This window comes from Papilio polytes, unplaced genomic scaffold (genome assembly GCF_000836215.1).
Source record: "Papilio polytes unplaced genomic scaffold, Ppol_1.0 DF822289.1, whole genome shotgun sequence".
Taxonomy (NCBI): Eukaryota; Metazoa; Arthropoda; class Insecta; order Lepidoptera; family Papilionidae; genus Papilio; species Papilio polytes.
In genome coordinates, this window is record NW_013526915.1 from 1,908,733 (window position 1) to 1,936,023 (window position 27,291).

General features: G+C 32.3%; 2 protein-coding genes across 2 annotated transcripts in view; one reads left to right on the top strand and one right to left on the bottom strand.

Annotated features, from left to right (window-relative positions):
- LOC106106184 (C3 and PZP-like alpha-2-macroglobulin domain-containing protein 8) overlaps positions 1-4,529 on the top strand; it is a 17,802-nt gene extending 13,273 nt beyond the window's left edge. The window contains exons 11-15 of the mRNA XM_013286730.1: positions 284-329; positions 1,067-1,223; positions 1,421-1,572; positions 1,870-2,029; positions 2,111-4,529. Coding sequence (XP_013142184.1) covers positions 284-329; positions 1,067-1,223; positions 1,421-1,572; positions 1,870-2,029; positions 2,111-3,556 — 1,961 coding nt within the window. The 3' untranslated portion in view covers positions 3,557-4,529. The remainder of the gene's footprint in view (positions 1-283; positions 330-1,066; positions 1,224-1,420; positions 1,573-1,869; positions 2,030-2,110) is intronic.
- Positions 4,530-5,360: 831 nt separating this feature from the next.
- Positions 5,361-27,291, bottom strand: LOC106106250. The gene is made up of 5 exons (XM_013286803.1): positions 27,214-27,291; positions 17,913-18,068; positions 8,915-9,034; positions 7,626-7,674; positions 5,361-5,732 (listed from the first exon to the last, which is right to left on the bottom strand). The coding sequence occupies exons 2-5, from the start codon at positions 18,062-18,064 to the stop codon at positions 5,688-5,690; spliced, it is 366 nt and encodes a 121-aa protein (XP_013142257.1). The 5' UTR covers positions 18,065-18,068; positions 27,214-27,291; the 3' UTR covers positions 5,361-5,687.

A 27,291-nucleotide genomic window follows, 5' to 3' on the forward strand; every position in this document is an offset into this window, starting at 1 on the left:
CGCACGACAGGTCCGTCTATCTTCTATACTTACTAGCTGTTGCGGTGCGGCTTCATCCTCGTAGAATTAAAATAAAAACAAAAGTGAGTACGCTGTGTTCTTCCAGACTATCCTCTATATCTATACCAGATTTTATCGAAATCCGTTTAGCCGTTTAGGTTACAAACTGTAACAAACATCTATCTAAACTTTCGCATTTATAATATTAGTATGATGTAAAAGTTTAGATAGATATATGGTAATTTTCTGGGGATATACTAAATAATTTAACCATCGATTACAGTTTTGCATTACACCATCCTATTGCATAACATCTTTTCTAACTTCAAGTTAGCCGGACATCAATCATTAAATTGTTATTTTATATGTAAATTATTATTTCGCGCTATCAAATGATTGTAAGGAAATAAAGAAATGTTTAATAGGTGAAATTAGTTTTGACGTTGATAGATAAGTAGTGCCCTCTAGCGGCCAAAGAAAAATATAGCTCCGAGATTTTATTACAAACACATCAACAAACTGTCTAAAGTTTTATGATTGATAAGTTTATAGTTTCCTTAAATGGCGTTAAAAAAACATATTTTCTAATGTAGAAAATATTGCAGATATTTACAAATTGTTTAACTTTGTATTTTGGTTTAGAACAGATTTAAGTATAGTTTTTTAAACGACTGAACGGATTTCGATTAAATTTGGTATAGATGTAGAGGATAGTCTAAAAGAACATAGGAACATAGGCACTTCTGTTGTTTTTTTAAGCCACGCGGACGGAGACGCGGGTGAAATAAAATACTTATGAGCTATTCTCGTGCAGTTTCATTCTTATGAAATTGTGAAAACTTTACCATATGGTTTACATTTTTGGAATTTTTAATTGCAAACGTCAATATTCAAATGCATAAATAACAACGAAGACCTTTGATTGGATAACAATTACCGTTTCCCTGGAAACCTTGTTTCGTTGATGTTGAGCTTGTGTTCTTTGGTCCCTTTCCCACATGACAACATTATCTAATCGAACAAGATGTTCGAAATCCGTGATTTACTTTTTTTTTTTAATTTTCAGACATAGAGCGTTAACTGTATCACTAGCAACGGCTGGTATGGAGCTTACTGATACATTGGAATTGCGAGCTAAGACTCCGCCGCGACCGCTGCAGCTGCCTGGACTACCTACTAAAGTGTTTGTTTATGCCACTGGCGCCGGCTGCGCTACTGTGCAAGTAAGTAAAAATCTAATCAAATACTTTGCTATTAATTATCATGAAAAAGCATAAACCTCTAAACATAAAGCAAAAGCTTAAAGACAATAATAGGGAGAAGAATCCATCTTACTTCAATAATCTTTGTCTGCTAGATTTAATTAGTTTGTTAAAAAATCTGTAGTTGTAAATGGTATACAGCTATTAATTTCTTTCAGGGCACCATATCGTACTCTACTTATACTCCTAAAGCTGAAAATGCTTTATTGAATATTCAAGCTGCTATCATCGAGGAAATTCATCCTGAGAGGAGTAGCTTAGAAGACCTGCAAGGAAACCTACCGACTTTAATTATCAAGACATGTTTCAAGTAAATACAATTGTTTAAAACACGTTCTATTGAACTTAGAGACTTAAACGTTAAATGCATGATATTTTCTTTTGAAATACAATACATTGAAACGGGTAGTAAATTGAAAATAGATTAAGGGAAAAATAAAGATATTATTATAGATAAGATAATAGTATATTGTGTAAGGAAGAAACGACTAATTAATAAATGCATCATCATGCATTTAGGGGAAATTAAAGTAGACGATCCACGTTTTGTGACTTTTTAATTGAATCCGTCATTATCTTTAATTTTCATTGAGTTCTATATTTTTAGATGGAAAGGCAAAGAGCGTTCCGGTATATTGCGTCTGGAGTCATCTCTCTTCTCAGGCTATGAGTTGCACTCCGTTAATCCTGTGGTACTGGATGGTGCGACATTTGCTGACCTGCATTATGGCTCTAGAGGGGAATCTGTTTGGTTTGTCTTCGCCAATGTAAGTATATTAAAAAATGTAAACTTGGACGAGCGAATCATAAAAACTTTTAGATATTTCATTACATTTTGTATGTTACAGATCAGTTCTACCTGCCCTGTTTGTGTTACTTACGAAGCTCGGTCGAACTTCATTATAACAAGCTTACGACCTGCATTTGCGAAAATTTATCCCTCAACACGTCCAGACTTGGCTGTCGAAACATTTTTCCACGCAAGACCTGGCAGCCCACTTCTTCGAGGTATCACTGATGACGATTTTATCACCTGGTTTGATAAAACTGAAATAGCAAGTCTGACGACTACAGCAAGTATTGATAACATTTGTGAATGCGGACGAATTTGTAGTAGAGATTATGAATTTAGGAAGCAAAATGAAACAGGTCATACTCTACTTAATTTCAAGACAAACGATAGTCATGCTGAAATAATTGAAATCGTTACAGTCTCTGAATTCAAGGATACCGAACAAACTTCCACACAAGCGCCAATAACAACAAATAAAAGCACCTTTGAAGTTACAGAATTGCCAATGACTACGATTAAACCGATTATTAATGATTCAAATATTTTAATGACAAATACAATAAATAATCACTTAAAACACAACAAAACCAGTGACTCTTCAAGAAAAAATGATTCAAGTAACACAAATAATCAAACTCTTGATAATCACTTGAAACCTGTGATAGTTGGTACAAACGAAGACGGGAATCCTAAAAAGCTGCCGAAATATTATCCCAAAAAAGAAGAAGCAAAGAAAAAAGTTTTAACGAGACGTAAAGGAACTCTCAAAGCAACCTATGGCGATAAACAAGAAAAATTCTTCATTAAGTCGAAAGATGAAATTACTAATCAAACGCATCACGTGGAGATTAAGATACTGAAAAAAAGTAATAATTCCTCTAAACTTTATATGAAAAATGAAATCAGCAATCAAAAAAATCTAACTGAAATTAAAGATGTCAACAATTCAACTTCCAAGGTGAATATTCTGACCATGGACAATCAGATCAAAAATGTAACTAACGAGTCAGTGTTTTCGCATAAAGAAACTACTCTCATCCCTCATACGATAGCTGCAATAACTAAAAGTAATATACAAACAATGCATTACAAAACTAAAAAGCCAAAACCCATAACACAAATTGTAAAACCACGAGTAAACATGAAAATGAACAACACAAGCGCTGACTTGGAGGAAAAAGATAAAAACGTTAATATCAAAAAAAAACCAAAACCAGCTACAGTTGAAAAATCTGTAACAAAATCATTGAAATCTATTAATAAAGAAATTCACAAAATACCTCCAACACCGATTTCTGAAACTTCTAAATCTCTAGCTGAGAATGTTAAACCTGACATAGCTCCAGAAAATAAACAAGGTTATGAAATTCTTGATAAAAACCGTCTTTGGGAACTACTTAAGGAAGGAAATGAAGCGGAAATGGCAAAAATCGATGACAAACTACAAATAAATAACAGAATAAACGTGTCAAATCTCACAAACAACAATCGTTCTTTATAAACATAACTGTTATATAATTCATAAGTTTAAAAGACTTCAGTGAATATTTTTGTAACATTCTCTAATTAATTTAACCATTAATTAATAATAGATAAGAATCTAAGACGTAAATTTCCTAATAATGTAATAATTCCGTGTTTTTTAGAATAAAGCACTCAATAATGAATTGTAAACGAAGAATGCGATGTAAATAATTTGGAAGTTATCTCAATAGCAAAGCTGGTGAAGTGTGTTGTGACGATTTGTATGAATGTAACATTGCTCAAAGCCTCTAGATAATTTAGATTACAACATGTAATATTAAATTTAGATTATTATAGTAGTTCAGATTGCCAAATTTAATATTAAGGGCTTTGTAGTAACATCTATGGTAAATAATTTAGAATGAAAAATCTGAAAATTAAAAAGAACACTAAAACATAAATGTTTGAATGGGAATTAAGAAAGTCTGTTGTGAAATGGTTGTATATTCCATATTTTAATCAAAATTCCCTTGAAATTACAATAATTTCTACGGTGTGATTTTGTACATACATTTCTTAAAGTTGCCAAAATTATATTAGATGCTCTTTTAATCCTATCCTATTCTATCCTTCTTAGTAATAATCTTTTAGCGTATGAATTAGAACTTTTAGATTAACCTTATGCTAATTGCCCCCAGAATTTCCATCCGTCTATCGTCTTATGTATTGTACGTAAATGGTAGTCTTACTATAGCTGTCTAATCTTATATCTTTTCCTGAAATTGTAAATCATTCAGCCATTATCAGAAAATTATGTTTCGTGGAATTTTCATTTAAGAATTCTCGGAACCACTTTTTTCATTAACAAGTCATCTCTACTCCATCTCATGACCTCTGATTTACAATTTCACTCCTTTCCTGTAGAAGTAGAATTTATAATTTTTAAGTACTTTAATTACTAACTAAATGTTGAATAATTTAACGAATTTCTTCTTTCCTACTCTTACTGTATTTCGTCACTTCTTTTGGCAACTTTTTCAATTAGAATAACTTAATGTCATTAATTAACTTAGATTTTTTTATTAACGTATGTAATCACAAGTTTTACGATTAGTTGCTTTTTCATCAAAGTTATTTTATTACATTTAATATAGAACTTAAGTCTTATTTAAGTAACTGATAAGTGTGGTTGTATAAACTAGGTGCTTATGCAGATTCTTGTCAATTTGAAATGTTAAAATCACGATTTCCAATCAGGTTAAAAACAACCTGTTTTTAGTAATTTAAAAACCTTTGAAATATCTGCGCTTACAGTTAAAGCTAGTCGTTCATTTACATCGATGTACTGACAGAATAATTATTAGTATGAATAAATAGTACTAAGTGAAATCTGTGATTTTATTATCCCCTTAAAAAACACATAAAACATAATAGTAAGAGGTCGCACACCTGCGACTAAACCATCACCTAGCTGTACAGTCTCAAATCGATTCCCATGACCTTAAAATGAGGTGCGCAAACTATTCGACCATAGTTGTGCAACTAAACAGTTAAATTGGCTGCGAAACAATCGACAATCGCAGAATATTTGTGCGATAGTTTAGTCAAATTTGTGCGCCCGCTATAAAGAAATGTAGTGTGTGTGAGATATGAAAGCTAACGTACAAGAAATTGACAAAGGCTCAGAGATCTATAAGATGGACCGATGTGTATATGTAAAAATTACGATTCGAAAATACAAGATAAGTACGAGCATAAAGCATCAAGCTAGGCTCTGTAAAGGTTTAGATTAGGTGTTTCAAATAAAACAACAAAAACAATTTTATCATTACTTTTTCTCAATTGCTTTTATTATCGATAACATTACAATGACATTTGATCCATAGATTAATTAGACTTTAATAATACATATAACCAATATGATAAAGTACATCAAATTACCTCTACAAGTCAAACATATCCATAGCTAAATAATGTCCAAAACTATAAACAAAGTCCGACTTACTAACATAGACAAAAAAACAACGATTAGACTACGAATAATCTACGAATTAGAAAAATCTAAAGATAAAACAAGTCCCTTAGATGTAATAGCGTTTGAGTCCGGTACATAGACGTAATAGAATAGTAATAGTATATTAGTTGTGACGCCGGTTAATTCGCTCGACTCATCTCCTCCGGGCGAAAGTCAACCACGCCGGTAGGTCCGGCTTCTGGAATGGGAAAACGCAAGATTTAAAAAGTAAACTTCATAACAAAACTATTGAAACAAAGGTCTTAAAGACAGTTTTAGCTACGAGTCTACCAAAAAACATAAAAGTCAAGGTAGTTTTATCAATAAATAGCTGTTGCTCGCGACTTCGTCCACTTTAAATTTTTAAATATAGTCTATGTTACTCAGCGATAACGCGGCTTTCTAATAATAAAATAAAATTTGAAATCTGCCCAGTAGTTTTTGAGTTATTTCGATGCATACAAAAATAAAAATCCTTCTTTATAATATTACGAGTAGTATAGATTACTTTTAACGAACTACTAAACTGACCAGTACAGACATTCTATCGTATCATTATTTAGCATCAATTGGAATAAAACTGTGTAAACTTTCATGAGACATTATCTTATAGTAATTAAAAATGTAGTAAAGTATGATCTTCTAGAACCGTCGCCGAAACACATGAGTTTGAGCTCTTTTATATCAAATGGAATCGTCGTGTAATTGGAATGAAGGATACATATTAGGTACGAGATGACCACGTACCAGTTTATTACTTTTAATTCAAACACATTTACACAATAGAACTTTGTATTAATAATATACATTATTGTTACCATTTCAAATACTAGTATTTAATAGTCAATATGAAGTCATAAAAGGACGCACGTAAATCCAAGCTACGCTATACGAGAATATTACCGCAATATTCAAAGCGGCTTCATATTAGACGATTTTACAGTCTTAAGAGCTCTAGGATATGGATTCGATATTGTGAAATTGAATACAATATTAGTCAAATATGCGATACTGATATTGAAATATCAGTTACGACGATTTTCAACTACGACATTAAATTTAATAAAATTACAAAACGAATGAAAACGGTATCGTTGATTCGTTTTTCACATTTTATGAACTGATCTACATTTCATAAAAATATATAAATTGTCTAATTGAATATTAATATTAGAGATTCAATGAAAGCTTTTAAATATGCTAATGTGTAATTTTAAATTAAAAATGGCGGTAGCTTCATAATTAAAGAATAAGAAAATTTTAAGGCGTAGACACTTAAAAGAAGTCGCGTCGCATAATATATTTTTCTGTCATTATTTCATGATTTATGAATCAACATAATCAGGAGGGTCGGCACAGAATGTGCTACTCTTCCATACATCCCTATCAGCCGTCATATCTGAATCCACTCCTTTCTTAAGCATATCCTCTTTCACACAATCCATACTTTCTTCGGTCTTCCTCTTCCTTTGTAGCCATCCACATTCATTCTTAACACTTTCTGGTTTATGTACCCATCATCTCGTCGCATGTATATTATAAAATATTGGAATATTGTTTGAAAAAAGATTCCTTACGTGCCTATTTATAAATTTGAATTGAAAATATTACTTCATAAACTAATATTAAAGTCGAAACTAGTGTATCAAAACCTACAATTTTATTATATCGATCATAGCATTATTAGTGGATATTATTGTTACTAAAACTACTGTTGGTAGTCATAAAACAACAATAAACTTGTATTTTACGAGGCCATTTAATCAACGCAACAAAAGACTAACGCTTTGTTAGAACATGATAAGGTACAAATAAAATTAATCGACAAACTAAGGATTGTATCGTCTGTGATAACCCACGTAGAGTAAAAGAAGCTTCCAGATGCTGGCTATCTTGTGCAATACCTTGACTTCTAAACAAGACTTGTCTACAATTCTACATGTCTTGTGCCATCTTTTCCAATCCGGGGTGCCTTTTACCTGAGCCTTTATTTTATTTTTACTCTTTATAAACTCTAACAAATGTTTGATTAGTGTTAGTTACGTAACAATAAATAGACTTACTTTGATATCTTATAATAAAAAGAACTTACCTCCTGATCCTTAGCCCAGTTTGTGAAAGCATCGGAACGTTTGCCGAACCTGTGAACAAAAATATAACAGTATTATATAAAATAGTTCAATAACGTGTAATATAAATGTTGGAAACAGAAATTTGTTAAGAAAATTTTAATGTCACACAAAATGTTCCTAGATACAACTCACTCCTGTAATATAGTTGGTACAAAAGTTGCATCAACGTAGATAGTAAAGAAATTACGAAAAATAACTCATAGTTACTGATTATTTACCATACTTTTATATACCAAAACATATTACTGTGACTAATAATTGTCGTAGAACAATAAAGTCGTATTTCATTTAATATCCTAGGCCAATACTTGTAACATAAAATCAAGAATTTTGACGACTACATTGAACAGCGACAGACAAAATACTAAAATGTCAATAAATTTCTATGATAGTAGTAAAAACCACCTTTATTCTTTTGTGTAACGATTCGATCTTTCGTAATTAAATAATGTAATAAAAATGTTCTAGTTTAATTAAAAACCACTGAATTATAAAAATTATTTCACCAATATTATTAAATTCGATGTTTCTAGAAAAAAAGTCTTTGTAACCATGAACGTTTTCGTAATTATTATATAAAATGATAAGTTACACTTGAGCGTCAGTGGCTCAGTGGTTTAAACACTTGACTTGTAATCTACAGATCTTAGGTTCGAATCCCGCCATGTACCAATATGATTTTCGATTTTTCGAATTTTCATATGTACATAATTTACCCGACGTTCTTACGGTGAAGGAAAACATCGTGGTGCAACCTGCATATCATCGAAGAAATTCAAAGATATGTGTGAAGTCAACCAACCCGCACTGGGCCAGCGTGGTTGACTATGGCCTTGTCACCCTAACTTAGGGTAAGCTTCGAGCCCCTCGGTGGGGACGTATAGTGAGCTGGTGATGATGATGAAGTAACACTTAACAATTCCATTTAAATCTTAATGCCAGGAATTTTTACTTAACATCTCATTTAAAACGACTACTACATTAATAAGATTTTCTATTGAACTCATCGACAAACATGCACTCAAATATCACCTTGAAAGTCCTTGGTTTGCAACGTTAAATGTATAATTATAATTGAATTAATTTTTGATTGATTTAATATTAACGTGTTCAGAATTTAACCATAACATTGTATAAGAAGAGCTATCAATCTAACATCGAGAAAAGGGGTAGATAGAACGTCATGCGGGAGTAAAACTTGCGTCGCGTTATCGATAGGGTAATAGGGATGGGCATACATCGATCGTACCTTGGTCGGGTGTGGTAGGAGTAAATGCGGTCTAGATTCTGCAGCTGCAGTAGCCGCACCGCGCGATCTAACAAGTCTGGGTCGACGCGGTCCCCGTCCGCGACGTCGCGGCGGTCAATCCTGCCAATATCGATAACGGTATAATCACAACACTACGATCCGATATATCGAAGTTCGACACGACCAAGATACGTTGTAGCAACGCAAATATATTTCGTACGATTTGAATAACAAATTATATAAGAGATCCTTAAAAATTGAGTTTTATTGTAGACTAGCTTCCGCTCGCGAATCCGTGCGCGTGGAATTAAAAAAAACAAAAGTGAGTAGCCTATGTGTTCTTCCAGACTATCCTCTACATATATGCTAAATTTCATCGAGATCCGCTCAGCCGCTTAAGCTACAAACTCTAACAAACATCCATCCATCCATTTAAACTTTCGCATTTACAATATTAGTAAGATCTAAGAAGGTTGTCAATTGTTTCACGAAATACATATATGTTTAATAGGTTTCACATGCGACTCCGTCCGAGTGGAAATAAAAACAAAAGTATGTGTTCTTCTGATGAAATTTATATTAACAAAAATACATTCAGCTTATTATTGTTTGATTTTTACATTCCAACATCAAGGAATATTTGAATAATAGAATGTGCATTACCTAAATCTATGTTATCGATCTACGAACTCAACGTATACTACAAAATTCATCGCATCTAAATTATTCACGATTTGGTGTCACATACTGACAGTGTGGGCTCTACCAGTCCGCTCGTCATTTTAATCCATCAATGTACCAGACTGACATATTGACACGAATCAAATCACCGATGTATTCCCACTTCATAATATAAATTACTACATCTATAATATATTATGGTTAACAATAAAATGAACCCCGAATCTAAAAATCGTCACCAAAACTTTGAACATACACAAAAAGTTTCTTATCTATGTTTATACCAATATTATAAAGAAGAAATATTTGTATATTGGGATTTATGTATATATTGAAATAAGTCAAAAACTACTGGATCGATTTTAAAAATTCTTGCACCATTAAGAAGCTATGTCATCACCGATTACAAAGCCTGTTTTTATATCACACGGGGGAAGTCGCGGGCTATAGCTATTTTATAATATTATACATAATTAATATTCTTAATAAATGTGTACGAAAAGGTATGATAAGAGGAACATTTGCGTTAAAAATTCGTTAAATTATCTAGTCGAAAAAGGACTTGCTACACAAAAATATTTGTACAAAAAATTAAATTTTATATTAAAGGGATCAGAGAGTGTTGCTACTAATTAAATCTGATGTCACCTTTTAAATTAGCTTATCAGATATTGACGTATATACCTTGTTAGTCGTTTATTAAGTGTAATTAGTTTAACAGCGTTCGTTTTACAATAATCTAATCTAAACGGTCTTTGAGGGCGTATAAACCTTGATAACATTATCTACTAGTTTAGAGGGAAATATAACAACGATCAAACGTTTTGTTACTAAAGCAAACGACAAACATTCAGAGGAACATTCCACTAAATAAATAGGGATGTGTACAATTGAAATTTGAACAACCATATTTTTAGAATCGTTATTTCATTTACATATCTTGATTAAATTTCAGAGAGAAATGTGCACAAATACAACCGCAAAAAAGATTATTACAAATGGATACGTCGAAAATAATCCACACCTACGTCATAACTCGATACTCGTTAACGATCCGCAAATAGCATTAACGCATCGTTAATAGGGAATAATTAGGACATGAGTACGGCAACTCATTAGCGGATGCAAGCGGGCGTAATGGCACTGGAGTGGTTTGAAACAAGCACCTCTTCACATGTCACAATATATCCAGTGTCCGTTACATTTGGAATGTAAATAAAATTACGCTCTACACTTCAAACTATAATAATGCGATATTGTTATTTAATTCAACGGAGTTTTTTCTAGCAAAAAATATATGTCACCAACAGATTAAAATCTCACGTATTTTTCTCTGAACTAGTTCAGTGTTTTTTTTTAAAAAAGTTGTCCGTCACACTGGACACTAACGAATTAAAGGTTAATCTATACATAAAATAAAATTGGAGTGTCTGTTTCTGTGTCTGTCTGAAAATTTCCAGATTTCGGGAAGATGTATTTGCGTTGCTGATAATAAAAATAGCATTATAAAAATTATCAGTAAAAATATGTTTCGGTTTACTTAACATATTAACAACACCTCCTACACACTATCTGTTTTCATTTATTTGCATATCTATTCGCTGACTAGCCTAAACAATAAGGTATTGGGTACACACAGTGCGCTGCGCTAGCGGTTTATGACCGTACCCTAATTAATATCGATTGCCTGAAACAATTCCGAAAGCGAAATAGTTACAAAGAGAGTAAATCGCTTATCTGTACAAACTAGTTAAAGCAAGAAGGTAGATTATTTATTTTTGTATGTATTCGATTCACGTAAAAACCATCGATTCCAAGTCGATTTTAAAAATTCTTTCACCATTAGAAAGGTAATTTATCTGTGAGTAACATAGGCTACATTTTTTATTACACGCGGACAGCGTTTTGAGAAACAGTTCGTTTAAAAAAAGACCAATCGAAGTTATGAAAACACTATTTTCCTTCTCGTTTTAAAAGAAATAAATAGCGTGTTTCCTATAAAATAGAATCATATTGCACATTTTGTCACAAACACCAGTTATTTGTTACCTTATAAAAAGTCTCCGATGCGGCGTATACAATCATATAAGTATATAAGTCACATAAAATTAGGAAAGACAAATCTCAAAGGAATTCTTCTGACTGACATCGTTGAGTCGTTTAATCTTTCTTTATCACACTAAAGTAGACGTTACTTCTGTAATTGAAACTTATCCTTTGTAAAAGAAAAGAACTGTAGAAAGCAAACACATTATATACACTGTTTAGTCGAACTGGTATTTTAACTCTGACGATTATAGACGTCAATATGGTATGTATGTTTCTCCAGGAATATGAATAACCATACTAGCTTTCGACCGAGACTCCGTCCGCACGGAACTAATAAAAACAAAAGCAAGTAGCTTATGTGCCCTTCCAGACTGTACTCTACATCGGTGGCAAATTTCATTCAGATTCGTTCCGCCATTTAGACTACAAACTCTAACAAACATTCATCCGTCTAAACTATCGCTTTTATAATATTAGTAAGAAGTACGATTGTTCTCGGTATAAGTGCTTTATTATTTTTTTGATCCAAATCGTATATAGCAAGCCTACGCATAATAATGTTACAATAGTGTCTGTCTAAAATACGCGCCGGTTGTTAGCCACGATATAAGTGTTGACGTACAAACCATAGTAAAGCTACATAAAATTAAAACGTATCTGAAACAATGTCTACGTGTTTTATGGTATGTCCCAGACTGTTGTAATAACTGTGATTTTTGAATTTAATTTGATCAAATAATAAAAAAATGTCACGTAGTAACGTGTACTCAAGTATGAGTTATTAAATTAGATCCAAAAAAATCTTATATCATTTCTACAAATTATTCTGTCATCATTTATGAAAATAACAAATAAAAACATGTTCTCATTAACTATTGTTACAAAAGAAATAGATTCGGAATTATTTCCACGCAGCCTCGATTTATTTATTTATATTGTCTTGTATAAATTTTTATTTTTACACTCGATTAAGTTTTAACAAACAAGAGTAAATTGCGTATTTTAGTTGAAAATATATTGTTATATTTTTTCTATCTTGTTACATAGAATGTTTATTATGGACTAGTTGTCGCGACTCTGTCCGAATGGAATAAAAAAAAACAGTAAGTATTATTCCAGACTTTCTCTACATCTTACGAATGCTACTAATATTATAAATACGAAAGTTTAGATGGATGGATGTTTGTTAGAGTTTGTAGCTTAAACGGCAGAACGGATCTTTATGAAACTTCGCATTTATGTAGTATAGTCTGGTAGAAGACATAGGCTATTCACTTTAGTTTTTTTTAATTCCACGCGGACGGAGTCGCGGGCGAAAGTTAGTCTATGATAAATTCCTTCGAGATCCGTTCAGCTATTTAGGCACCAAGCTTCAACAAGCATCCAAACTTTCACATTTATATTATTAGTAAGAAGCAAGATTCGTAAGATAAATCTAGAGGATGGAAAATCTGCTTTTATTAATCTGGAATAGAAACACGAAATTAAAAAAAGAATCATAAAATCCGTAAAGGAATAAATTAATTAAAAGACATTAACAATTCTTCATTAATTTCACCGGATGCGGTTTGTCTCAAAAGAAACGCTTCCCTTAAGATGAAATTTAATCTTCACTTCTATAATTTTTACAAAGCCAGTTAAAAATGCTTAAAGTTGACAAAGTGTTTGCTTAAGTTCGTTCGGTCTTTCATTATACAAGCGGCCGGCGGCGGATTTCATTTCGTTAATGTGTAATCTTCTTACAATAACGAAATACTTTATTATACTCAAATTACGAGATTTTTCTAGAACATTCTAGAATCCAATACCTTTAGCATTAAGGAATTGATGATTTTTTTTTTATATAACATAAGATGGCAAACGAGCACGCGGCCACCTGAATCCACCAAAATGGTGAAGCGACCGCTGCCCATAGACATCTGCAATCGCAGATGCGTCGCCTACCCTTATCCAACGGAGATGGAGACGCACATAAAGAGGATATCTCCTCTTCCTATGCATCTCCTTCATCGTCAAATCCACTGCCCCCTTCCCATCCTCTCATAAGAAAAGGGTGGTAAAGAGAAAGGGACTTAAATTAGGCCTCCGGCACCACACTCATCAGACGAAACACGGCATTGGTTCCATTTCACGCCTGTCTTCTGTGTGGTCGTGGTATTACTGGGGGCGTGCCGGCCCATTCGTGCTAAGATGTTAAAGCGGGCACTACCACTGTAAAACTGTTGTAGAATAAACAATTAAAAAAATTGGTCGATTATTATCAATTTGTCGCTAAGTCTACATTATTATTTATAACCGATTAAACCTATAAGTGTATTTTCAAATTTATAACGATAAGAATTTACGAATAAGATCGGCAATATTAAATCTTTAACTTGACTTGCATAAATCAATTTCTTCAATCTTATCACGTACAAATCTTTAAAAAGTTAGCACTTTGTAGCATTACCGAACAATGCTTTTAAAATGCAAAAATGCAACGTGACATTTTTCATTTCTGAGAACGGTTCATTTAATATACTAAATTTTAAAAACATTAGGCCACAATAACAGTAACCAATCTTTTATACATGTAATGAAATTGTAGTGTTTATCAAAAGAAAAATTCCAGATTTCAGGAACATGATGTAATTTGCGTTGCGGATAACGGTTATCGCATTTAACTTTTGTCTGTCTGTCCGCAAGCCACGTTTGTTCCGGGTAAGCTCCGAAATGGCTAGGCCGATTTCGACCAGACATTCACTGAAGGGTAGCTGTCATACACGGGCATATTATAGACTACTTTTTATCTTAACATTACGTAGAAGTCGCGGGCAACAGTTAATATTACTATATTATTCTCAGGCTTTGAATTTGCTTTGATTGAATGGAAATTAAAAAAAAAGTAGATTAATATACGATAATTAAACGTAATAATGTTACAAATCGAACGTTTAGGATCATCGTGCCTCTATTTCGCTTGTTCCGCGCTCTCTCGCACGCACGGCTCATGCGAAACGTGACAATGAGTCTTCTATTTTGTACAAGCAGCCTGCTTTCTACGATTTTTAATTCGTTATCAAAACGTTGAAAAAATCAGCTCTGTTCTTAGTCATAAAATCCTTTTATTCATAAAAGATTTTATAAATCCGTTCTTCGTATTTAGAACAAACCAATCCGGGGCCAATGATTGACTAAACCTTATGAAGTAGACAAGCAAATAAATGCTCGTTATAGTTTTAAACTAACAAAAGAAACATGTCAAGACAACTAACGAGTTGCAAAGTTGGCTTGTGTTCGCCGACATAACTGTCTTCCCTTTGAACATTGCATTAGCGTTAAACAGTTTAACATAGCAAACTTTTATTACATTGCCTCCGTAAGCTTCTTGTTTGATACAAACGAAATCGAATCATGTTTGTAAAAGAGTTTTCACAAACTATGTTTACAGTGTGATTGTGAGTAGTTCATACAGAAAAGAGACTAACATATTTGCACTCAGTTTATTCTTCTTATAGTTATTTCTGGAATATCTCAATCTTATGCTTAATTCCCGTTAGAATTTGAAAAAACACCACTATTTTCTCCAGCAATTGATTACACAAATTCTACCATTTATTCATGCGAGACATGAAGATCGTGTTCAGAAGCAAAGCAAAATAAGTCGACCTGAAGATGGACTCCCACAGGTCTGAATCTAGTCGTTACTGAACGATCATACGTGAATTAAGTCGTTCTTAATTATTTTTTATTGGCATTAATTCTATAAAAGAACCAATACAAAATTTATAATTATGATAAAATTATCATCTGCAATCGCGATGTTTATGGGCAGCGGTCGCTTTCCATTTCGTTGGATTCAGGTGGCCGCTTGCTCGTTTGCCACCTTATACTATAAAAAAAAAATCATCATAGAATACCTAAGCAGTAAGCATTAAATTGCAATTAGCTAACATGTTGTAATACGTTACGTATTTTCACAACTGCAAGTCATACGTTGGGACGATATTTACGATTCCACGCTAGAAATGTAATCTTGCTCGTGACATCGGGTCTTATCTTGTCTGCAGACCTGTCGGCTTTAGAAAGCGTAGCAACGGCTACGTGGCAATTAGGAAACATCTGTTCACGATATCTTCTACTGAATGCACAATCACATTGCTGTAGATATAAAAATTTTTCTCTACCACTATTTTACAGTGGTAGTGCCCGCTTTAACATCTTAGCACGAATGGGCCGGCACGCCCGGTGTAATACCACGACCACACAGAAGACAGCCGTGAAATGGAAACAATTCCGTGTTTCGTCTGATGAGTGTGGTGCCGGAGGCCTAATTTAAGTCCCTTTCTCTTTACCACCATTTTCTTGTAAAGAGAGGTTGGGAAGAGGAAGTGGATTTGACAGTGGAGGAGATGCATAGGAAGGGGAAATACCCTCTTTATGTGCGTCTCCTCTTCCGTCGGATAAGGGTAGGCAACGCATCCGCAATTGCGGATGTCTATGGGCAGCGGTCCCTTCGCCACTTTGGCGATTTCAGGTGGCCGCTTGCTCGTTTGCCACCTTATTTTATAAAAAAAAATATATGTTTGAACAATACTGGATTGACTTTATCAACACGTAAACTACGGGATCGAGATATTTTAAAACTTCAAGACAAAGCTTCCATTGTTAATGGACTGTGAAACTCAAAGCGGAGATAAGTTTAACTATATACTTGTATGAAATTTTAAACCTGAATTGATCTCTTCTACACTTATTTATGCCGTTAATAGTAACCATTAATTTTAAAATAGGTCAAAATGTTTTAGTAAAAGTAATTACAAAACATATTACTAAGTTGAAACTTTTAAAGCAATTGATGTTAAATTAAGTACTCTAATATATGTGATTTACAAATAATTAAAATTTTAAAACATTGCTTTAAATTATTATACTACGATAAACTTTGTATGCTAAAATACTTATATTCAATAAGCTTGGGTGTAAAATTTGTATCGCATTATACTTGAACATTGGCCATCATCCAAACCCCATTATCATCGATAGCAATCTGCTCTTGAAGCTTTAACGCCTTCGCCGCCTTAACTTCTTTCTAATATCGCATAGAAAATATTCAAAATATTAAAGAACATTTATAACCTGTAGTCGCATTTTTCGTTATATGTTTTTTATTGAAAATATTACTTAAAAAATATATTAAAAATAAGCACAAATATGGCTCCGCAAAAACCATACAATTGGTTTGTCCGCGGGTGCGGTGGTTACAATATAACATATGTAGAGTGTCGTAGTGGAGTGTAGCATAGTTGTATGACATTTTTTTGTGTGAAATTATATAAAATACATACATACATAATATACTGTATACTGTATGTATATGTTATCGGATTTTGACAAAAGAAAACTGGTTTAAAAGAAACTGTAGCTTGTAAAATAAAAAGAAAACTTAGTTGCCTATATCATACTCGTATAATAAAATTTTGTAATCTCAGAATTGATGTATTGTTCGCTAACAGTCTCTCGTTTATGTTTAGAGTAACTCTGCGTTAAAATACGATTTATTCGAACATAAAATTAACCATTTAAATTCACCTATAAAAAAGCTTTTTTTCACTTATCGTAACTTTTATATTGACTATATATTTGAACGGCTTCGCCAAATCATATTATTATTAAAAAATTATTACAAAAAGTCAAATAGCCTTCTTAAAAAAAATACATAAATGACAATACACAAAAGACCAAAAACAATGGGACACATCTCTCGAGAATAATTTATCAACGAGACAACAGTAATTTGCAAATGGTAAAATATGAAGGTGTAATATTGCTATACGAAATATCTTTTAAATTGAACATACCTGGCGAACACTAAGACAATATATCTTCACACATTGCTGTTTACGTAAGCCCTAAATGTTCACAGCTTTGCGAAGCATCGGCAATATTAAACTATTTTTATCTACAGTGTTATTTAGTATTTCATTTTGGTTACAATAAGAAGTGCATAAGTGTAGAGAAACTCCAATAAATTTCAATCTGTTAGTTTAAAAGTTTTTTAGTTGTTTAATTAAAACGTAAAATGAATTCTTTGTTTACTGACTTTTTCTTCTCAGCAAGTGATTGCCAGACAAGGTTACTCAATTAAAAGTATTTGAACTAAATCTTTTTACATAGTCTAGTCTAAAAACAAACCTTTACCTCTTCGTCTTGCACGATGATAGACTAAACAATTACCTACAAACGAATATTTTACTCGGACAATAATTTTGCAATTAAGTGTACATACCTTGGTCTAGCAGCCTGCGTGTAGTAGCGGTCCAGTTCCTGCAGCATGCGAAGAGCGTCGGCCATATCGTGAGGACCCTCCTCCCGCGCCTCCACGAAGCAGAACAGAGCCAGCACCACGGCAACAGCAATAATAATCTTCTTGCTCAACATGATTCTATTGAACAAAATTTTTAGTCACTAAAGGAAAAGTTTAAATGATCATTAAAGGAGATTATCTATACTATTATAATAAAGCGTAAACACACACTTCCTTGTTGCCTAAGATGTCAGCAATTTTTGAATAATACTTTTTTTTTAATTAAAAGCCCTACACTTATGTCACGCTTCAGGCTATATATTTTCACGTCATTAAAATTAGGTGGTAAATATTAATAAATAAGTTGCTGCCAACATCAAGGAAGCAAGATTGCCAAGTTTAGTCATGTCATTTAGACATTTGCAATTGACAATTTTGATACAAGTAAACAATAAAATAATTTTATGCTGATGAAATAGCACGGGAACACAGTTTATGATAAATTTACTAAATTATGCATCGTCAATATTAAACCCTCTGGTAGAACTAAATGGCAACTCCTTTATTTTTAATTGATCAATCAATCCGAGGCTGTATAATAAAAGTTTAGAGCGTGCACCTTTGACTAAACTATCGCACAACTGTTCAGTCTCGCTTTGATTCCTATGAGCTTATATGGAGGTACACTACTCGATTTTTAGTTGTGCAACTAAACAGTTGAATTGGCTGCGAAACAACCGACAATCGCCCACTCTTATTCTTAAATCAAGATCACACACAGACACAAGTCACACCTAAATTGGGAATTCCCAGAACAAAGTATTTCTGTTTCACGTGGGTTTTATAAACTCAACAAATTTAGATACAAAATTCAACAATGTTAATTAAAAATTGAAGTTTCTAAATAAACAAGATAATCAACATTTCCGAATAGCAAAACATTTTTTATTTAAAATTCCATTCACTTTCCTTATCCGGGAAAGTATTTTCACTTTCGATACTAATTAAATTGGAAAAAGTTTGTTTTCTTTATTTCTTTTCTTTCGTTGTTTGTAAGAAATGGAAATAGTATTTTATCAACACAGAACCGATGTTATTTCAACGTGATTTTAATACTGATTATTTTACAAAAATATGTGACAACATACCTTTTAACTATAAATTATAAATGTTTAATAAATAAAGCATTATAACCGTAACTAACAATCTTTTCCGATTTTATTTAAAGGGTGTCTTAATATTTTATTTCCAAATCAATGTTTATCAAAAACAAAATGTTTATAAAATGACGTATGACAGATAGATGTCACCGACCTCTATTTAATAGACAAGCTATGAAACGTACGTAGTTTGTGCCTATTTTATTTTTTCCATGTTACCGCTTACAATATCGGCATCGGCTTGTAAGCGTGGTAAGTTTTCTAACTAATACTAAAGATAGAATTAATAGTCAATAACGTTCAATTGCGTTGAAGTCGTTATAAAACAAAAACTATCAAAACCAATCGATGACCTATCCATTTATAGAGATCAGTTATTTTCACATATAAATAATGAATAAAAATGGCCTATGTTTATACAACCTTTTTACTAATATAACTAAAAATGACATAATTTTAAGATTAAGAATAACGCCATCTTTTACCAGATTTAGAAACAAACTTTAATTAGATCGTGTTTTCAATTTTTATTTCTGTAACAGCTAATACAAAATACACGTACCTTATTTCACATAAAGGGAAATATATCCCGAAGTCTTATAATAGTTGCCGTGTGACATCACGTCTAGAGCAATAACTTCTAAGCGTGAAAAAGGTAACGCATTCCATTCAACGTACGGGAAACGTGGACCCGGCTACAATATTGCAAAGGAATATGAATGGATTAAACGGCAATTTATCTCAATCACACTACATATATAAACGTCGTAAAACTAGTTTTATTTCATTCTGTTATATTACTAGTACAGGTATTTTCACATGACAAACGAGTCTGATGTTGGCGTAGAGTCGATGAGCTAGGAACCAGAGGAGAGGCGACAGCTATAATTTATTGAGGTTTTATTCGAAATAATCTTAACAACTATTTTACATTTTTAGATTCTTAAGGATGTGTTTAAATGTGTTTTAATTTTCGTACTTTGTAGTTTATTAATTATTTGAATGATGTTCGTCTGCCAAAAATAACTAAACCCCAAAAGGATTGTGAATAAATAAATTATTTTCAAATTAAATGACATAACGAACGTTTATCAAGAAGTTAAAAGATACGTTTAAAAATGTATATAGTAACGATATTTTCCATTAGAATGATCTACATATTAGGAAACAAAAGAAAGTAGATATTTATTTGATTGTAAATTTCTATGAATCTATTCAAATAAACTTTAAACTCGCACATCTCTCAAACTCTCTCTATACAAGAGTCTATCTGACACATGAAAAAGACAGTTTAAAGGACATATTCGTAACGTCCACGACAAAATTTGTATGAGTTAGTCAACTATACGCTTAGCTGGGCGCTATAAATCTAATACAAATGTCGATGACACTACGAAAACGATCTCACAAATATTCACAATAAGCCCTAAAATTACTGTACCCAATACCTAAATACAAACTTCACCATAAGTTGAAAAAGAAACATAAAAGTTGTTGGATCTTATGGTAAATAGTTTGAATCTTTGCATTGTGAACGACGAAGTTGATTCCATTGTAGAGAAATGTAATCTCAACTCAAACTCTACGGATCCTCAACTCAAACAATTGGTAGGCAACGCCATTGATACTCCTATCCCTACAGCAAACTGATAGAAAAACTCCGCTTTTAAAGACCAGTGAAGCGGCTAGTTGAAAACTTTTACATACTCAAAGTTTTATACTGAATAACGGATTTTAAATCTCTAAGTCGTTTTTTAACTCGTTTAAAAATATAAAATACTAACTATTGCTCGCAATCTCGTCCGTGTCAAATCAGAAAATAATAAAAAAACAACCTATGTAACAGATATATTAGCCTAATAACGTTGAAAGGATTTTTAAAATCGGACCAGTAGTTTTTGAGTTGTTTTAATACATAAATATACAAAACTTTCCTCTTATATTAAGACTTACACAAACGGAAACGGAAACGGATATTTTAACATTAAAATATTACATTTTTAAGTTACATATTTCTTTGTTATATTTAAACAGTATACGCGTACCAAATCATTCTAATATTAGCAGGAATACAAAGGAATCATAAACGTATTTATGAAAATTTAACTTTATTTTACGAATTCTATTATTCACGAACGAGATCTGAAACGAATCTTATTTCATTATAAATTTTATTTGTTTAGTCCTTTACAAAAGAATTATTCGTTTGATTACGTTAACATTAATGTTTCATTGTAATGTAAAGGAATTGTAACCTTTAAAAATATTACTGTAAATTTTTATTATAAAGAACGAAAGTTGAAAGCTTTTTTTCTCTACTATAACTAGCTTTTACTCATTTAAAAGAAAAATTAGTAATCTATACTGTTCCATTCGCAATCGTTTGTTTTTAGGTGAGTGGGTGATTAACCCTCTGCACCCTAGGCCAATGGTGGGGCTGCCACCTCCGAGCTAAAGACCTAGCTCCGTAATCTAAATCTAGTAATCTATAGCTAATGTTATATTATGTTATTAGTGGTTTTTTTTAATCGGCAAATTAGTTTTTGAACTTATTAATTACATAAAAAAAAAACAAATCTATGCTCTCTAAAATTGCTTTAACAATGTTTCATTTCTCTATTAATTAAAACAATTGCCAACTACTTTTTTTCTTTAAACCTAAAACTAACCAGCCAGTCATATTTTCCTACTTTCATACAACCTCTTTTCTTTGTTGAGCGCGTACATACCTTTACTAAACCATCGCATAACTGTTTAGTCGCGCTTTAATTCCTATGAGCGTATATGGAGGTGCATACTACTTTTTTAGTTCTGAAACTAAACAATTGAATTAGCTGCGAAACAATCGACAAACGTTATTCAAGAACGAACTTATGTAGACACTTCGTAACGTAAAGATGAAGGTAACGTTAATTACCATAAACCTTTTTTTAACATAAATAAACCAGCGCTTAACCACGACTCCAAGTCTAAGTGAAGACGCTGCCGAAGGATAGAGCGCGCTAACTCAATAAGTGCCGATTCACCCTACTCTTGAAGGCACCCACGTTATAACTGGACTGGAAACACTGAGGCCGGCAACTTGTTCCATTCCTTCCTATGTAGTGAGAATGTCGTTTGAGTATTAAATTTTGACTTGTTAACATCGTTTAACAATGTAACATTTTATTTAGATATGTTTTCTCTAAAGTCATTTCATAGCTTCAGGATAACAAAATATAAAATCGTATTATATTACGTAAGACGATATTATAACAGTAAAAATTGTACATCCCTAAGGGCAAGGGCTCGGAGATTGAGGGGAATGTATTGTTTTTCGTGACATTCCGAATGGAAGAACCTGATTCTTTTTATAAATATTTCGTGTCCTGCGAGATTACGTACGTCACGGTTAAATCAGAATTCACTCAAAACCAGACCACATACCGGAACCGGAACTCCCGATGGAATACATTTTACCTTATAACTGGTTATTTTAACCGCTGACAGAAACAATTACATTACTTATAACTAAATGTGGAACATCTTAGAGCGAGTACACACTCTTGAGTAAACTATCGCACCACAGTTCTGCGATTGTCGATTGTTTTGTACCCAATTTAACTATTACACTACTAAAAATCGAGTAGTGAGAGCATCTCCATTTAAGATCATTGGTGTTTGAGATCGAGTAATGGAGGGTAAAAAATATTGCAGCGTTTTTAATTTATATTTAATTTGAGACAAACATTCAAGGTCTCTAAATGTTATTATAGGTTATAAAATGCTGTCTTTAAAATATTAAACATAACTTTATTTGGATTTGTAACATTAGGAAACATCCCCATTGCAGATGCATTACCTACCCTTATCCGACGAAGGAAGAGACGCACATAAAGAGGATATGTCCCCATCTTATGCATCTCCTCCATCGTCAAACCCACTTCCCCTTGCTATCCTCTCATAAGAAAAGAGTGGTAAAGCGAAAGGGACTTAAATTAGGCCTACGGCACCACACTCATCAGACGAAACACGGAATTGTTTCCATTTCACGCCTGTCTTCTGTGTGGCCGTGTTATTACACTGGGCGTACCGGCCTATTTGTGCTAAGAAGTTAAAGCGGGCAATACCACTGTTAAGATCTCGAAGTAAATGCTCTTAATTTTCATAACTACATACTTTGAGTTAGTTTTAAATTTTTAAAACCAGTACTATAATAATGTCGTATAATATATAAATTAATCGGACATTTTTACAAAAATTTCATATTTTGTTTATACGCGTACTGTATTTAACTTAATCCGTATACGTTAGTCCTTTGAAATAAGATCAAAATAATTTTAATAAAATTCTTCCTTTATTAGCCATTACGAATATGATATAACAAACATTTTGCTCGCTGCTTACACCTACGAGTATAATCCTCTTTCCGTGCACGGTAAAGACCGGACCGGTTCTATTCATTTGTAATGTATTTAACGAACCAAACTATTTCAATACGGGAATTTCACTCCCTTATTATTTACGCCACATCAGCACAGACTATATTATAACCTTTGTGTATTGGAACTTAATTATTATATCCTAAGGTATATGAATTATTATAATACGCAGCAGGGCGTCGGTAGCTTCGTGGTTTAGCACTAGATTTGTAATCTACAGGTCTTCGGTTCGAATTTTTCGTATTGTCATATGTACATTTACCCAACGTTACGGTGAAGGAAAACACCGTGATGCCTAAACATATTGGCGAAGAAATTCAAAGATGACTATGAAGTCAACCATCCTGTAGTAGACCAGCATGGTTACGTATGGCCTAGTCGCTTCTAACTAAGGGTAGACTGTGAACCCCTCAGTAAGGGCATGTAGTGAGTGATAATAATGGCGTAAATGTGCAAAGAAACATAGAGTTTATTTACACTAGCTGTCGCCTGCGACTCCATCCACGTGGAGTTAAAAAAAAACACAGTGAGTAGCCTATGAGTTCTTCCAGACTATTCTCTACATCTATACCAAATTTCTTCGAAATCCGTTCAGCCGTTTAGGCTACAAACTCTAACAAATATCCATCCATCTAAACTTTTGCATTTATAATATTAGTATTAGTATGATTAAGATTTTGCAAAAAACAATTACAATAAAACGAATATTGCCCAACAATTTAAACATTGTGATATATTACGACAAAAACATTTAAAACTCGTTCTAAATGCGTAACAATAGATAGGCAGTATGTTCAAAACTAAAATATCACAAATATCATGTCCCAATATGTAAAACATTTGAGTTATCGATAGTTTCAACAGTTTTCAACTAACATTATTATTTTAACGTTCAGTTGTCGGTCAAGTACTCAAATATCACCGGCCAATACTTCAACATTTAACAATGTTAATACGTTCATTCTACGAGCATATTTATTTAACATATTGTGTTAGTTAACTTGTTGACTCACTCTTCACATATGATGAGTGTCGGTTCACTGACTAATTTTCATCATTCTATACATATAATAAAATTGGTGTGTCTATTTGTAATGTCAAAAGAAAAATTGCAGATTTCGGAAAGATGTACCTTTTTGTGTAGTTGATAACGAAAATCACATTTAAAAATTCTTTGTCTGTCTGTCTGTCCGCAAGCCGCGTCTGTTCCGGGTATTCTCCGAAACGACTGGGCCGTTTTCGATAGGACTTTCACTAGAAGGTAGCTGACATGGATAGGCATATTGTAGACAATTTTTTTTAATTCCGCGCTGTCAAAATGGCGTAACGGGTAGTCAAAATTCACACTAGCGAAGTTTGCGGGCGACATCTCGTACAAAAATATATTACTATCTCTATTTTTTCAAACAGAATAAGGGGGAAATTATTATTTCACGAATGTGGCGCTAGTAGAAGCCTACGGTTACGAATTAGTTCAACAATAAATGTAATCTAATCATATTGTAAAACTTAATGTAAGCTTTTGTAGTTATGATGAGCGATGGTATTTTGGTCATAAAGATAAAATATATATCAACGGACAACAAATAGGGGACACTTTTAACATATAGTCTGACCAGGAATATTAAAATTCATTCCATGTTGCATAATAATAAATCACTGATTTTGATGAGCACAAGAAAGTGATGTAATAAAGACGATTGAAACGCCTATAGTCTAAGATTTTATATTCCACTGGCAATACCATTACTATCACAAAATGTACTAACTTCAACTAAGGGTCACTTTGTTTAGCATAAATATCTTTAAAGAACTGCTGAAATTTTAAAACACGTACTACTAAGTCGAACAGTATTTTCTAGTAAAAATGTGGATTTTATAGTGCAAAAGCACAAGTACAAGTAATCTTAAAATTGTACAAGCAAAATTGAAACAATGGGATTATGTTTTTGTACTATTTTTCGAAAGTAGAAAACACTAGAATGTAGACATGGATACATTCTGTGTCTCAGTTAACTTTATCTGCTAACCCTACAGTAGCATGTGAGTTGAAAAGAAAAAAAACTAATTTATCCTACAAATATGTTAAATATCAAATAGCAACTTTATTCATAAATATTAAGAGCTCTTATCTGTATAGATAGGAACAATAGAAATCAAGACTAAACTTTAGTTTTTGTAATACAAAGGGTTTGGAAATAATTTTAGTATACGCAATGATCTAAGCATGAAATATGGTTATTAAGGTCTTACAGGAAGCTACAATAAAATATATTAACTAGTAACTTCTATGACAAAGTAAATCTGTATTATTCTAAAAATTGTAGAGAGAATTTGGTTATGTCACCATCATCACCAGCTATACGGGGTTCGCAGCCAACTCTACGTCGTGGTTGTGTTTCATACTAAACTTTTCGTTTAAAATTAACAAAATTAAACGTTTATGTTGAATAAGTTTAACTTTAATCTCGGATAATGTCAGGATCGTTTCCTGTTTTAGAAAGTTTCGTTTTGAAACAGATTTTAAACTTTTACTAAGTCAAGAACTCTAAAATATCATTGAATGGTGATATTGTACTTAATTTGAATGATGATAGAACCTTCTTCAATTTCAATGGACAATATTCAAAAGAAATAAAATACCTTTGTTTAAATAAATACTTTTTAAAAAAAATATAAAAATACTTCAATTCACAAAAAGAGGTTGTATACTATTTTTGTAGACTTTAAAAAAATTACGATAGTAAAAATATCGTACCATTTTTAGTTCAGATTGATTTTTGACGCATTAAATTTAGATTGCTTCTATATTTTTGTTGCTATTTTGGGACCATTCGAACTCTAGAGTATGAACTGTTATTTGAATCGCTTTTTTGTAACAGAAATTGAAGCGGATTTCTAAAGGTACGCGCCTAACATAAAATTTAAATCTATATTTATGAAATATCTAGTTAACAAAATCGTTTTCCTATTGACTTTAACTAGAATTGTCTTTCGAAAATATCTATCTAGTTTTATTGTTCCAAAATTATATTCGTAGGCGAGAGGTATCCAATACTCCTCCAGGGAATTTGTTAAGCAAATTTCATACCTTCTAATATTAGGAATATCAGGTTTTATTGGTTTATAATCAGGTAACAGGTAAAGTTGTAAATTATTAATATGTAAGTTTGAATTCCCGTCTCGTTTGCGTAGAGAGAGTAATCAAAGGTGATATATGGCTTATGATTTATGTGAATTATTATATGTTACTAAATGTATTTTAATTATTAATCGACTGTTTTAAAATATTAAGCTCACGAACTTTTGCACAAAGGCGTTGAAAAAAAAAACTTCAACGGATTTCCGGTATTTTAGGACTCTGTTGTAACCAAACTTTACCAATAAACCAAATTTTAATATATTTCCTTATGTAACTTGAAACGTTATTTCATATAAAAACTTTTACAAACTGAGAAGCTACAATTTACAGATTAACAATTAAATAAATTGTTACAACAAAATTAGTAACAATTGCCTAGTAATTTATTTATAAAAAAGTTTTATTTTAGTACACTAAAAATTAAAAAATAAGTTAATTTCTGGGCTATTTTAATATATCAAACAAAAAGAAATTAAAAGTATTTCCTATACCTGATTTTTATAAACACATCGAAATTAAAAAAAAAATGAAATGATGAGACTGTGAGACTAATTACGTACCTCAGATTTCTCGACTGCGGGGCCGCTCGAAACTTCTCAACTTGGTTGAAGTTAGGACGCGCGAAAGTGCAACAAGTG

Coding starts and splice junctions, on each gene's coding strand:
- LOC106106250 (XM_013286803.1), bottom strand. CDS start 18,064: ATGTTGAGCAAGAAGATTATTATTGCTGTTGCCGTGGTGCTGGCTCTG. Junction 9,035..17,912: donor ACGCAGGCTGCTAGACCAAG/GTATGTACACTT, acceptor CGATATTGGCAG/GATTGACCGCCGCGACGTCG. Junction 7,675..8,914: donor TCCTACCACACCCGACCAAG/GTACGATCGATG, acceptor TTTTGTTCACAG/GTTCGGCAAACGTTCCGATG.